Source organism: Chlamydotis macqueenii, chromosome 1 (genome assembly GCF_036417535.1).
Source record: "Chlamydotis macqueenii isolate bChlMac1 chromosome 1, bChlMac1.mat, whole genome shotgun sequence".
In the NCBI taxonomy this organism is placed as follows: Eukaryota; Metazoa; Chordata; class Aves; order Otidiformes; family Otididae; genus Chlamydotis; species Chlamydotis macqueenii.
The window spans coordinates 91,388,218-91,401,685 of record NC_141556.1 but is presented as its reverse complement, the minus strand read 5'-3'; the positions used below and the strand labels follow the sequence as shown (position 1 = coordinate 91,401,685).

The window sequence follows — 13,468 nt, the reverse complement described above, 5'->3', positions numbered from 1 at the left end:
TTATCTCTCAGTCCAGCCACCCTGTGTTGTAGCAAACACTGATATGTCTTTTTACTTTGAAGTGATCTGGATCTTTTTAAATAGAAGGCATGGCTTTGAATTAAAGGAATCATCTCAGTAATTACTTCACACGAACCATACACTCCTTCACAGTGAAGGAACATGCAGTATATACCAAACAGTGGGTTAATATATCACTCCAAATAATTCCTTTCCTTTCTTGAGGCTTGTGGCTTTTGAAAATATCATACTTTTCCTACTTAGCTGTCATTTAGTCAAGTCTCACAGATGAAGCTTTTCAAATCTGTGGTCATTGTTCACCCCCTCCTGCCAGCCCACTTCCCCAGCCCCCCATTCATGTTATGCTTTGGAACTGCTCTTCCTTTTATTTGTGTAGATTCAAAAGCCAAGGCCAAAGGGGCCTTTCAGGGCATGTCTACACTGCACGATGCAATGTTACCCAGAAACTCTGGAGGAGTGCTGAATGAGTCAGTGTTGGCAGTACAGTGGAGAGACAAAAGTGTCATTTGGATGAAAACATCCCTTCTTGACTTGGTGACTTCAAGAAATGGAGATTCACCTCCTCTTCTTCCCTTGAGTTTTGCTTCTGATGTTCAGTAATAACCTGGCTGAAGTTTGTGACTTTCATCTGTCTCATTCCCTTCTCATTGCTGTGGACTTGTCTTTTTTTTTCTTTCTGTGTTACCGGATAATTTACCTTACAGGTTGAAGTGAAGACATAGCCAAAATGGGAAGGCAAAAGATGCTGGGATATGATTTTCAGAACCATGTAATTGGATAAAAATTTAAAGTCCAACTTTTAAATACACTTAAAGGGTCCTGATTTGAAAGAAAGGGGTGTTAAGAACTGACATGCCCTGTAAATTTGGGTCTCAGCTTATGGCTCTTCTACGTAAGAAGATTAATTCAGAGGAAACTCAGATGTGACTCTGCAGTGGATTGGCCACTCACCACTAACTCTACATAGATGGGGAACCTATTAAGGGGTTTTTGCCTATGTGCCAAAAGCAGTGAGTTACAGCATAGAGTGCCCATGGGGCTGGGCATGGAGAGAGGTGGTTCTGCCTTGGGCTCTGACTGCAGGTGGAGAGCAACTGCCTCAGGTGTGCAGAGGCAGGTGGCTTGACCCTAGCTGGCTGTGCCAACGCAGCCCTTCTGCTGCCAGCCTGCTCCCCCTCCGAGTGGGTGTCTGGGAAAGATGGGAAGGCTTTCCTCGGCAGGGCTCCCTACAGCAGGGAGGTTCCCTAAAAAGGCCTTGTCAGTGGGAAGAAAACAAGCTTCTGAAGCGTGATTCGTCTGACCTAGTTTACGCTGCAGCTTTAGGATGATCTGAATCACACCCTCAAAGTTCCCATTTCTCTTCATTGTCACCGAAGGGAGACCAGGGTGATGCTCTCAGATGGGGACATGCATGCTTGACCAGAGGAGTCCCATCTCCTAAGGGCACCGGGAGCAGTCATGTGGGTTAGCAAGTGCCCACAACCTCATGGCACGCTAACTTCATCGTGGAGATGAGCCTCCAGCAACTCCTGGGGCTGGGGCAGAGGCTCTTAAGTCCCATAGATGTATTCCAAAATGCCATTGCGCTGCTTCTCAGTGCCTTAGCATGCTGTTGCCAGGAGTGGTGTATGTCACAGACACCCCTTTCTCAAACTTGGTGCCCACTGCTTTCTGCTGCTCCACTTCTTACCTGTCTTCTTTTATGATTGCATAGTTTGCCTTCTTTTTCTCTGCCTGCATTTTCTGAAGCTGAATCAGATTTTTGTTACTTAATCCTTTAGTCTACTTCTGTGTCAGCTGGTGTTTGTAACTCTTCCCAGTTTAGTATCTTCTCTGAATGTCATTATCATATAATTATTTCCGTTTTCTAGACTGTAAAACCAGTACTAACACTGGTACCTGCTTGACCCTAAAAGGCACGTCCCTTAAATTACATATAGATATAGATAGCTAGCTTGATTTTCTTTGAAATGCTGTTTACCTTCCTTAAATATGGGGTGCTGGGAATTGCAATGATGTCATAGCAACTGAATATGATTATGTAGGAGTCTGTGCTGAGGGATATTCCAGATACTCTATCTATATATGTATGCGTTTATTTGTATAAGTGTGCACGCATGTGTGAGTATTTGTGTTAATGATCTATTTAGATATATTTAAAGAGCAAAGGCCTTCATAATAACCTAAGTCTTTTTTTTTCTCTTTTGCAGGAAGTTTTATATTAAAAACAAATTAAAAGTAACTCCATGGTGTGGCAGAGAAGTTGATGTAGTGACATTAGTGCTAAAAAAGAGAACAGCATCCGACTGTGCCTCTCAGGCACAGTAAATAAAATAAGCTAAATTTGAATCTTGGTAGATGAAATCCTAAAAACCCAGCAGCATTTTTATATTTTTAACATGCTCAACGTTGTCATACTTTGGTTTAACTGTTGTCTGGAATATTTTTCACAATGACAGATATAGCTATCCTGCTCAAATACATGCTGAGAAAATGCGGTGTTATAACTTTCAAGACATGTGCTTGGGGGTGTGTGCGCGCATTAATGTTCGCTCAGGCTCGCGCATCGCCATGATCTTCTGTGCATGCAGACCCATATATTTTTGTTCCCACACGTGCACGGGGGGATGGCTGTGTGTGTGAACGCGCACATCTTCCTTGTAACAGTTTACAGCAGTTTGCAGACAGAGATAAATAGACGCTGAAATTACCTGGGTGTTTAAATTAGTTGAGATCTATACAGGAGGGAAAGGGATGATTTCTGTAGGTTTTGAAGCTATTCTAAAAAAAAATAATCTGTTGCAGGAGTCTCATTGTCTGTGCCTGTGGCAGGTCTATAGGATGGACTGAGGGAACGCAGGAGAAAGTTGTCCCGTTCAGCGCTGCAGGACGTTGCCATGCAGGGTTTGTGCCTGCACGTATGAAGAAGGCAGCACGGACATATATGTTTGCCTGCTGAGGGGGAGGGGGATTTTTAACAGCCATTTTAACATCTTTCCCCATTCCCATTTAGCTGGCAGCTCCCACCTACGGTACGTCACCTGTGCATGGCATATACCGCCTGCTGTGGCAATACTTGCTTCTCCCCTCCGTCCCTACCCCACCCCACGCTTTCTTCACGCATAAATCCCACTCGTGGCCATGGCTGGGTGCTGGGGGTTTCATCTGCCCCGGGTGGGAGTGGGGCTAGGGGCCCCCCTCCTCACCCGGTGCCTCCCAGACACACCCCACCCCACCCCACCCCTCCCACCCCCTCCGCAGTCTGCAGTGTCCCCTCTCCCCTGTCGCCTCTGTACAGTGGGGAAGTCGTTGGGTAATTGGGTCCAGATTGGAGATTTTAATTATTCATGAGGCTGGCAAGGGACTTGGGGGGGTGGGGGGTGGCTGCTGGGGTGGGGGTGGGGTGGGGAGGTGACGAGTCAGGGAGAGCTGGTGAACAATTCTGGGAAGGGTAGGGAGGGAGGGAGGGAGGCAGGGAGAGGCAGCGTGTGCATGTGTGATGAGCAATAGCTGTGGACCTTACAGTTGCCGCTAACTGCCCTGGTGTGCGTGTGCGTGTGCGTGTGTGTGAGAGCGAGCGAGCGAGAGAGAGGGAGAGAGAGAGGGAGGGAGGGAGGGAGGGAGCGGAGAGGGTGGGGGGGAGAGATAAGAGAGAGAAGAGGAAAAGGAGAGAGGAGAAGGAAGGAAGAAGAAGGAAGGAAGGGGACAATACGATCATGCTGTGCTGTATGAGAAGAACAAAACAGGTAGAGCTGAAGATTTTTGTATTTCTTTCCATTAAGAAATCATCTCCCAGGCTGCTGGGTGTCCGTGGGGTGCGTGTCTGCCTGAGCGTATGAGGGGCTGGGGTAGGGGCTGGGGTAGGGGGGAGGAAATTTCAGCTGCTTTCAGCAGACGTCTCGCTTGCAATTCTTTAACATCTTGTGACTGAAGGCTCTTTTCACACCCTTCAACATGACTGTTTTGCCTTTCTGGGGCTGGTGATGTGAGGAAGGGGGGTGGCCTACCTCCACATTTGGGGAGCTACCAGAATCCCCCCTCTATTCTTATTATTATTTTTTAATAGTGGAAGATGTATTGCCTAGGATTTTCTGTCTGTGGTTCTGAGGGTGTGGATGGGGAGGGGGGGAGGGTGCGGCTGGCAGGAAACGTGATGAGATCTGGCTCTGCCTTGGAGATAAAGGAAGCAATTCTTCATTTTATGCCAAAAAAGAAAGGATGCCCAGTGAGCCTTGATCCCTGGTCAGAAAGCTTTCTATTGCTCCTGGCTCCAATGAATGGGAGATGCTTCATGTGCATGTGCTGTGAGGTGGCTTGGAGGACAGGTGCATTCATTTTTTTGTGTTACAACAATCTGAGCAAGAATTAACCTGAAGCTCTTTTTTTTTTTTTCAACCTATGCTATAGTGAAAAATGCAATTAATTAATAACAAAAGCATTAGCCAGGGAAGGGGGAGAGTCACCCTCTTTGCAATACCCTTCATAGTACAACCAGTTAGACAACTGTGCACCAGCTGGTAAAGAGACAGAGGACCACGCCTCTGTTAGCTCCGAACTCGAGTGGGATAAGGGAAGCTCACAGTGTGAACCTGTTGGAAACCAGTTCATTTTCTTTACTGGTACCACCTAGCTTTTCCTGTCAGGGAATCGGGATGATAAGAAGATTTGGGTGGTGGCTAGTTTTCAGTGCGACGTTTTTAATGTGCAAAATGATAATGAAATTGGATAAAAAGCTACTTCGGTCATTCCCCCCTCACCCTTCCCCCTTTTATTTCGTGCGAAAGCCCAAACCTAGGCGTGATTAAGACAGCCTATTTTGGCTGAACCTCTTGGACTTCCTTGGGAGGATGCTGGATTTACGCAGTTGGAACTTTGAGGCAGGAATTGGCCCCAGATATCTTTGTAAGGCATTTTGGAAACTTCCCTGAATTACGGATTTGTAGGTAGCGACAATGAGCTTTGGTTCTTGTTCTGGGCACAAAACTCAAGTCATTCTTAGTTACAGCACCATACGGATTATTTTTTATATAAGCATACAGTAATATTAATATATCTCTTACAATATAGCACTGCAGCATTCTGGAGCAATAGCCTAACAGACTGATATGAGTAACTCCAGTTACTGTAGAGCAGCACAGTGGTGAAAAAAAAAAATCCAGGTTAAGGTGTGTTTCTGAATGGAGACGTGTGTGCTATCAAACGAAGCAGTAATTCTGTAGAATAGTGGGGAGGGGCAGGTGAACAGAATAGAAAGAGACCCTGCGTCATCCTGTGTTTCTCCCCGTGCAGGTTTTTCAAGTGCTTTGCAATTAATGATACGGTCACTAAAATCTGGAGGGAGGTGGTGATGGCTGGGTGGGGGGGAACACATTGCAGCCAGCCAGCAGAGCACGTTCAGTTGGCAAATATGGGATGAAAAGAGCAGAGGAGAAGGAAGGCAGACAGGGAGGCAGAGTGACAGAGTGGTGGGCGGAGGTGCACAGCAAATTTTAAAATAAAGTAGGTAGGTCTGATATTCTTTGGAGTCAGAAGATAGCTATTGGGGGAGGGGGATAGTTTTGCCCATATCATCACAGCTTGGGCATTAAATCTCCGGAATAATATTCCGATGTATCTGTTCTTTACATCTTTATGGGTTTACTCCTGTCCTTTTGTATTCTGACATATTTAGAAATGCATGGCATGCAGGTATCTCGATCGCACATAGTCCTCTCTTCCCACTCTGTACATTAATCCACCGCATGGTACACACCCCTTTGCGCGTGCATGTGCGGCAGACATCTCCACTCTCCGGTTGCTTGCATCTGTACTATACATATATGCACAAGCACACACACACTCGTTCGCACATGCTTTCTGATCCTTCTGCAGCCATACAACCTGAATGTGCCTGCCCATGCGTATTTGGTGGATCTTCCTGGGCTCACAGCTCAGCTCCTGCTCCTATACCTGAATACGCACCACAGTTGCCAACCTGGCAATATAGCACTTTGCTCAGCAAAGCTGGTGATACAGCAGAGGAACCTTTGATTTGGAGAAGAAAATACTTCGTTTTTCAGCTTGTGCTAGTCCTCTGTCCCCACCCAGACCTTTCACAGAGAGAAAAAGATGGAATGGGTTCTTCAGCACAGGCAGGAGTTTCCTTCCCAAAATAAGAGCTCTTTTCAAATTATTTTTCAGGGGAAGCCCCTGGTGTCCCGCCTTTCTGGCAGCTAAAGAGCGAAATGTTAAAAGTACAGGCTTGGGCGTAGAAGAAATCTCTTCACATTTGTGTCTAGGTGTGCCTGTATGTGTCTGTCCTCCCACCCCTCAAAGACAAATATGTTCACACACTCGTACCCTCAGATTATTCTTTCTTATGTGTGCAATGCCAATGTGAAGACTGGAGTATCTGACTGACTGTGCCCGCCCATCAGAGATGTAGATAGCTTGGTGGTGTCATTTCTGCCTACAGCTGATTGCAGCTCTGAATCTGTGCCCACAAAATATTCAGCTAAAAGGTGGCATAACCAAAAGTCTGGGTCAGGCAATTTATGGAAAACTGAACTTAACCTTTCTTGCCAGGAAGAGATGCAGTCAGTAATACGCAGAGCTGGATAGTTAGGATAGGTGGCTAGAAATGCAAGTGTTGCATGCACCGCGTACTAGAACAGATGGACGTTATGGGGGTATGTGCTCAGTATTGGATTGCATGAGTGATTAAACAATAACCCGCAAGCAGGTTTCCCACTTGTGGGTGAGATGAGTCTCATTCATCACCAGCCGTATCCGACGGCTTCCCTCCCATTCCGTCCTCTCCTCCTCACCCCAGTGCTGGAGAGCCAGCGGCTGCAAAGGTTTAAACCTGCCACACCCATCAAATCAAAGGAGGGAGGGGGAAAGAGGCAGTCTGCATTTCTTTCCCCTTCCACACGAGCAGCATGAATAAACAGGGCTGTACGTCTAAAGATGCAGTTTAATGCAATTGGAGAAGGAGAAAGCATTAGGGAACTGTTCTAGCAATTACAGCCAGCCGGTGAGGTGGCTTGTCATTCCAGGAACTGCAGAGGTGTGCAGGAAGGAGGAAATGGAGAAAAAGATAGAGAGAGGAAGATGCGTGCAGACTTACGGCTTTCTTGCCTCAGGATATGAAAATGTCTCGGACCTCATTTAGAATAACTTAATTATGCCACACAATCCAGATGCTTCAAAACTTGCGAAGCATGGTCTTACCTTTAAACATCAGCATGGAGAGAGGAAAAGGAATATTTTAAAGGAAAGATGTCCATCCAAGCCCCTCCTTCCTCCACTTGCCAGCATAGTGTAAATCACCACAGACTATTGACTTCAGGGCAGAGGCACTTCGTCTGCACCTGGAGGGAGTCTGGCCACTGCCTCTGCCTTTCTGAGAGACACTGAGCGATTTCTGTGCTTCTTCCAGTAAACAATTGCTGCATGGAAGTTTAATTACTCCAGGTCCTCACTATTTCTCTTCCTGGGGTGATACACCTGGGATTTCTCCTGACAAGGGTGTCTCTAGAGAAACACCCCTCCCATCACCCTGTCCTCCTCCGCTGCCTTTGCTGACTATTAGAGACATTGATTTCTCCTAGATCGTGTAATGTAACTGTTCTTAATGGCACAGACAAGCCTCTTCCTAGGAACTAATTGCAGGCAGGGTTTCCAGGGGGAGAAGGACAGCGGTAATGCTTAGTGTGAAAGAAACCAGTCTGTTGATCCAAATTGCCTTTTGCCACTTGCTTCTGAAGAAGAGTCCCAGCAAAAAAAACCCATACTCACCAGTATGTAGAGGTATCCCTGGTGAGAGGGCTATGTTGAATCTTGTATCTGCCTGTACCAGGCTGGGTACACGTGTGCAGCCCGAGGAACCGACATGTATTGTCTGAGGACTTGTCCTGGCCCAATGCTGAGGGTGTCTGAATGGTCTCAGAGCTGCCCCTGCCTCAGGATAAAAAAATGGGCTGTAGCTCCAGACTCTGCCTGTGCCATGCTGAGAGGCTGGCATTGCTTGGGGGTGAGGGATGAGAGGGACCCCTCCTCCAGTCATGTGGCTTTGACTGACTAGAAGGAGAAAGTGCAAAGAGGTTTCATCTCAAGACTGCTTTCATTTCAGGCCAGCTGTCATGGATTCTGTGATGCCATCCTGGAATCTAGTAGCCACCTTGCACAGACGTTATATTTCCCTCTCCCCATTTCCCAGAGAGCAAGAATTCCCCACTGCTGGCAGCTGCCAAGCTGCAAGGCCTCCTTGTGCTAGTGGGAAGGTGAACTGGGTCCTTTGCCGATTGCAAGATGAAAGTGGGCTGATAGTCTTGCACGACGTAAATCATAGAAGTGTTTGGGTTGGAAGACACTTTTAAAGGTCATCTAGTCCAACCCCCCTGCAAGGAGCAGGGACGTCTCCAACCAGATCAGGTTGCTCAGAGCCCCATCCAACCTGGCCTTGAATGTTTCCAGGGATGGGGCATCCACCACATCTCTGGGCAACCTGTTCCAGTGTTCCACCACTGTCATTGTAAAAAAAAAATTTCCTGATGTCTAATCTGAATCTACCTCCTTCAATTTTAAAACCATTACCCCTCATCCTATCACAACAGGCCCTGCTAAAGAGTTTCTCCCCATCTTTCCTGTAGGCCCCCCTTTAGATACTGGAAGACCACGATAAGATCTCCCCGGAGCCTCCTCTTCTCCAGGCTGAACAGCCCCAACTCTCTCAGCCTGTCCTCATAGGAGAGGTGCTCCAGCATCTCTCTGTGTTCATACCCTTTGGAGTGCTATTTCCCTGTTTTCTGTGAGTCTGACAAATCTTGGGGATAGATTTGACATCAGTCCATACCTGGCTGCATCTGACTTTTGAAGACCCAGTGTCCAGCTGCGAAGCAACAACCATAGCCCAGTAGCTCTACACAGGGGAATGCCAGGCTGGTAAGAGGAGGTCGGTCATCCAGAAAGGCCCAGAGGAAGGTGCACATTCCTTGCTGGTGGGAATACCAGAATACCTTGCTGTGGCAATACCAGAGCAGGTATCCAGATGAAACACCTTTCAACATTTGAAGTCCGAAGTCAAAGTCTGGAATCCATCTACATTCATTTCATCTATAATTCCAAGATCCTCCTGAGCACGCTGGGAGGTGACATGTAACCTCAGAGCTCTGATGGCCTCATGTGGAGAAGGTGTTTATATTTCCTTAGGGCTCTCTATCACCTGCTGAGTGTATGTGTAAAACTCCATGGCTTTTCATGGTTGCAAGCACCACAGGCTAGTAGTTAGTATATAGAAATTGGTTTGGGGAGAGCTGATTTATCTTCCTAGCAGTGCTATTAACCTCCTTTCTGACTTGATCTAAGCACAGTTTCTCTGCCTGTCATGGCCATCTCTGCAAGATGCTTCTTTAATTTGGAAAGTAAATAATTAGTGTGTGAAAAAAAAAAAAAAAGAGTTCAGATGCCCTCAGGTGAGAGGTGCTTTAGACAGGCAAAGCATTGCTTTATCCATCTTCAGTCACTCCTGCAGTGCTGGGATGCTTATTAGCCACGTGAGTTCCTTTAACACAAACCATTGATTTTCTTCCCAGACCCAGGCTTTATTACCGTGGGCCAGAGCCTGAGAGCAGGGCTACAATTTAGCTTTCTTCCTGCTACCCACCAGTGTGCTAGCTCCTTCCCTACAATCCAGCTTGTAGCAACCTACAATATGTGTATGGGGTGGAGAAATAGTGTAGTGAAAATAGTGGTTTGTTTTTAATATAAGAAAAGGAAATTGTTCTTTTGGAGTTACAGTGATCCTGCTGTCTCCGCCTGTTACTCATTTTGTCTCCTCTCCCCATCTGTTCTGCTCCTGGCCTTCCTCCTGCTCCCTTGACCATGCAGTCCTCCTGCTGCTTCTTCTCTCCTCCAGCTGGGTACCAGCCCTCCATTAGGCTGTGCTTCCTGGGGACTCCTGTTGGCAGCATCAGCCACTATCACCAGGGTCTAATTCCCATAACCCTTCCTGGCACTGGTATCAGAAGGGAAGCTGCTAGGAGGGAATACTGCACGGGTTCTTCCTTTGTGCTTCCAGTTGCTTTTGCAGCTTCCCAAGTTCTCCTCCACTTGGACAGCTGTCACAGCTACTGCAAATGAGCACCTATAGACAAAGACAGCAAGATAGGTGCATCTTCACCTATCACGTTGCTGTTAGCATAGGTTGCCCACCCCTAGCAGGTGACTGGGGAGGAGTATGGCTGCCACAGGAGTGATGCGTGCAGTACAAAATAGGATTGCCATTCCTGCTTTCTTGAGGGTTCATATTTCTTGAAGGATGAAGCTTGTTGCTTGGCTACTAATACCACTGTTGGGTGGCAGGCTGTGGTCTTGTTGACCCAAGGGAGGATGTCCTGAGCCTGCCTTCTACCCATCAGGGTTTATTAGCTTTGATGCCTCGAAAGGGAAGCCAGGATGTGCTTATATTCTTTTATAACCAATAAATGTCAGTCCCATTCATTACTCATCTTACTTCTGAAGTTTCTTGAATTAATTCCAGCCATAATCACAGTATATCTCTATTTATAGAAAGCTGGGACACCTCACAATATTTAAACATTCTCTCTGTAGGAGACACCTTTCTGTAAGGGCTGGTAATTAGTGAAGCTAATGGGCTCTAAAAGAATCCTACTTACTTGGTTTGAATGCCCCTAAAATTTAGGGATGCAGGGGAGAGTGTTTGGATCTGAACCTAGCTCTGAAGCTAGTTTTGTTCCACTCTTCTAGGAGTGGAACAGCCTAGGAATGGAACTGTGGTCTCAAGAACTTCAAGTTTTTTATTAATTGGGATGATTTCTAATAATTGGTGATGCCCAGAATAATTTACAGTTTCAATTACTCTTATAATTGTTAAGACTATTATCAATTGGCATCCAGTTCATTAGACTATTGAATAGAGTCTAATCCATTTATTTTATTAATAGTATTCAATGACCTTATAAATCTGCAATGTTAAGTACTCAAGGGTGGGCAGGTTGGGGCAGCATAGTACCATGCTTTGCTCCTTTGCACAAGATACCATTCATTTGTATTCAAATTGAAACCAGCAGGATGTAAACCACAATGGTTTTGAAGTGGCCGTTGTTCTCCTTGTATCATTCCTTCTTCTGTCTGCCCACAGCTTTACGAGTAAATCCACAGTGGTGGATTTATAAACAATTTAACAAAAATCATCTAAGTTTGGAAGAGCAGACATAAAAAAAACCCAACCAAGTATCACTTGCTGGTTTGCTGACAGTAGAATTTGCAGCCATTTAGTTTCATTTAAGAGTGAAATCAACTGCTGGAAATCATCTGCTGAGAAAATGCAAGGAAGGTATCACCTGCTTAGCTGTGCCTGGGAAGCATCGTGCAGCTGGGAGGTGGTACTGGAACAATGGGAAACTGGAACAATGGGGAATTGAGGCAAAGGGGCTTTTAGAAGCTGGACCAAAAGTTTATCCTCAGCAGGCACACTTCACTGTAGATTGGAGAGCTGCACTGAAATGGTGCTTGTGCTCCTCAGAACTGAGGACACCTTTCTTAGGGTCAGGATTTAAATTCTTAGCTCGTTATGTTGCAGTAGTTAGGCTGGCAGCTTTCAAAGACCTGGAATGCACAGGCTGAGTTGGAATCTGTCAGAATGGAGACTTTGCCTGATCAAAGATGGAAAAGAGTGGTTTTAATCCTTCCTGCTGTTTGCATTTCCAGTGGAAGACCCAGAGGATCTTCAAGCCCTACGTAGAGTTTTGAGGACAGACACCCACAACAGAAAATTGATGTTTAAAGTTGACCATTAAAATTGCAGTCAAAAGCATGGTAAGGATGCAACCAGTTCCACCTAAAGCACAGGATCTGGCAAATGGCCTTTCCGTTGTGTCCTAAATTCTGGTCAGAATACCAAGAAAAGATGAATGGAGCAAGGAAAAAAGATCTCCCCACAAAATAACTGAAGAACTGAAGCTAAATGAAACCTTCATGAAGTGAACAGAAGTTGGATAACTTCCAGAGGATAGTTAGGAAAGTTAATATGCGAATCAATACCTGAAGCGCCCTCTTACACAGTAAAACTAGATACGCAGCAAAAAGAACTCTCCATTTTGATGCCAGTGTACAAGACAGTGGAAGACAAAAGAATTGACAAATTAGTGAAAAATGAGCCCTAATGGCTTATAGGAACTTTTAGCAAATCTTCCTTTAAAGTTCAGTTCATTCTTCCTTATGTTTTTTGTTTTCTTCCTTTGAGCTGTATGATTCCACAGTTCAGGAAGAGATACCATAAGACAATGCTTTATCTTGCAGAATTTCATTACTTTTTAATAAGGGTGTGGCTGACAAGAGGAGTATGAAATGTGTTACAGTATTTTACCATTGTTCTGAACTGAGAAATAAAGGATTGTTGTAAGTTGAATTACGTTTTTAGAGATGTCTGTCATGAGCTGTAGAACTTTAGAGCTTCTTTCCTTTCTGACTGCGGATGTGCCTGAAGTTCTAAGATAATTACACTTACACCTGTAAAGCCCCCTAAACATTTAAAGGCTGCTTACTGGCATGCCTAGATGATCCTTAGTTTTATAAGCAATAATCAGTTCAATACCTACTTAACAGCTAAGCTACTGTGGGATCTACAAACCAAGTATTCTTCCAGTTGCTTTCCCTGCACAGCCAAAACGGGTAAGTTTGTCAGAGCACATAGGTCAAGTGTCTGCACAGAATGCATCCAAAAGGAAGGGAACGTATTACCTTCTTTTTATCTAGAAACACTTTGATTAAAGTATTTACCCAGAGATGTGGTCAATATACCATCTCTGCCTGAGTGGATCTGTACTCCCACCTCCCAGGAGAATGTGCTGTTAGGCTATAGAGTATACTGGGACCAGTGTTTCCTGGAGAAGCTAATCTATTTTGCACAGACAAATAAAATATTAATTGGGCCAGAGCAAGAGAGTGAAAGAATATTATCCTGACTCTCTACCTTAGAGTTTATGATACTTGTGGAGGGGAGGGAAGAGCTTTGGTTAAAGCTTTACATCATACATTGTCAATAAGGCCATTGCATGTCTCCAGTAATATGGTCAACTGCGAGCTGATGGCTGAAACAATTAATAGCAGCCTCAAAGGAGGAAGATCAGGATCTAGGAAAAGGACAGAACAAGTGAGGATGTACTGATGTAAGATGGTTGTTTCAAATCATCCTAGCTTATTTACAAAGCTGATGGAAGCAATCTCTGAACCATGAGCTCTGAATGCTTTGAAGACTCATGAGAACTGAATGAGGTGTCAGAAGGCTGAAGAAGAACGAGGAGAAGATAAGAAATTACAGACTATGCAGTTTAACTTCATTCCTGGAAAAAAAAAAGGTGGAAATAATCAAATAAAGCAGATTATTAGGAGCCAGCACAGATCTGTCAAGAATAGATCATGTCAAACTAATTTAGCTTTCTTC

General features: G+C 45.3%; 1 protein-coding gene across 1 annotated transcript in view; it reads left to right on the top strand.

Annotated features, from left to right (window-relative positions):
- The first annotated feature begins 3,668 nt into the window (after positions 1-3,668).
- GAP43 (growth associated protein 43) overlaps positions 3,669-13,468 on the top strand; it is a 64,012-nt gene continuing 54,212 nt past the window's right edge. Inside the window, exon 1 of the mRNA XM_086761190.1 lies at positions 3,669-3,767. Coding sequence (XP_086617316.1) covers positions 3,738-3,767 — 30 coding nt within the window. The 5' untranslated portion in view covers positions 3,669-3,737. The remainder of the gene's footprint in view (positions 3,768-13,468) is intronic.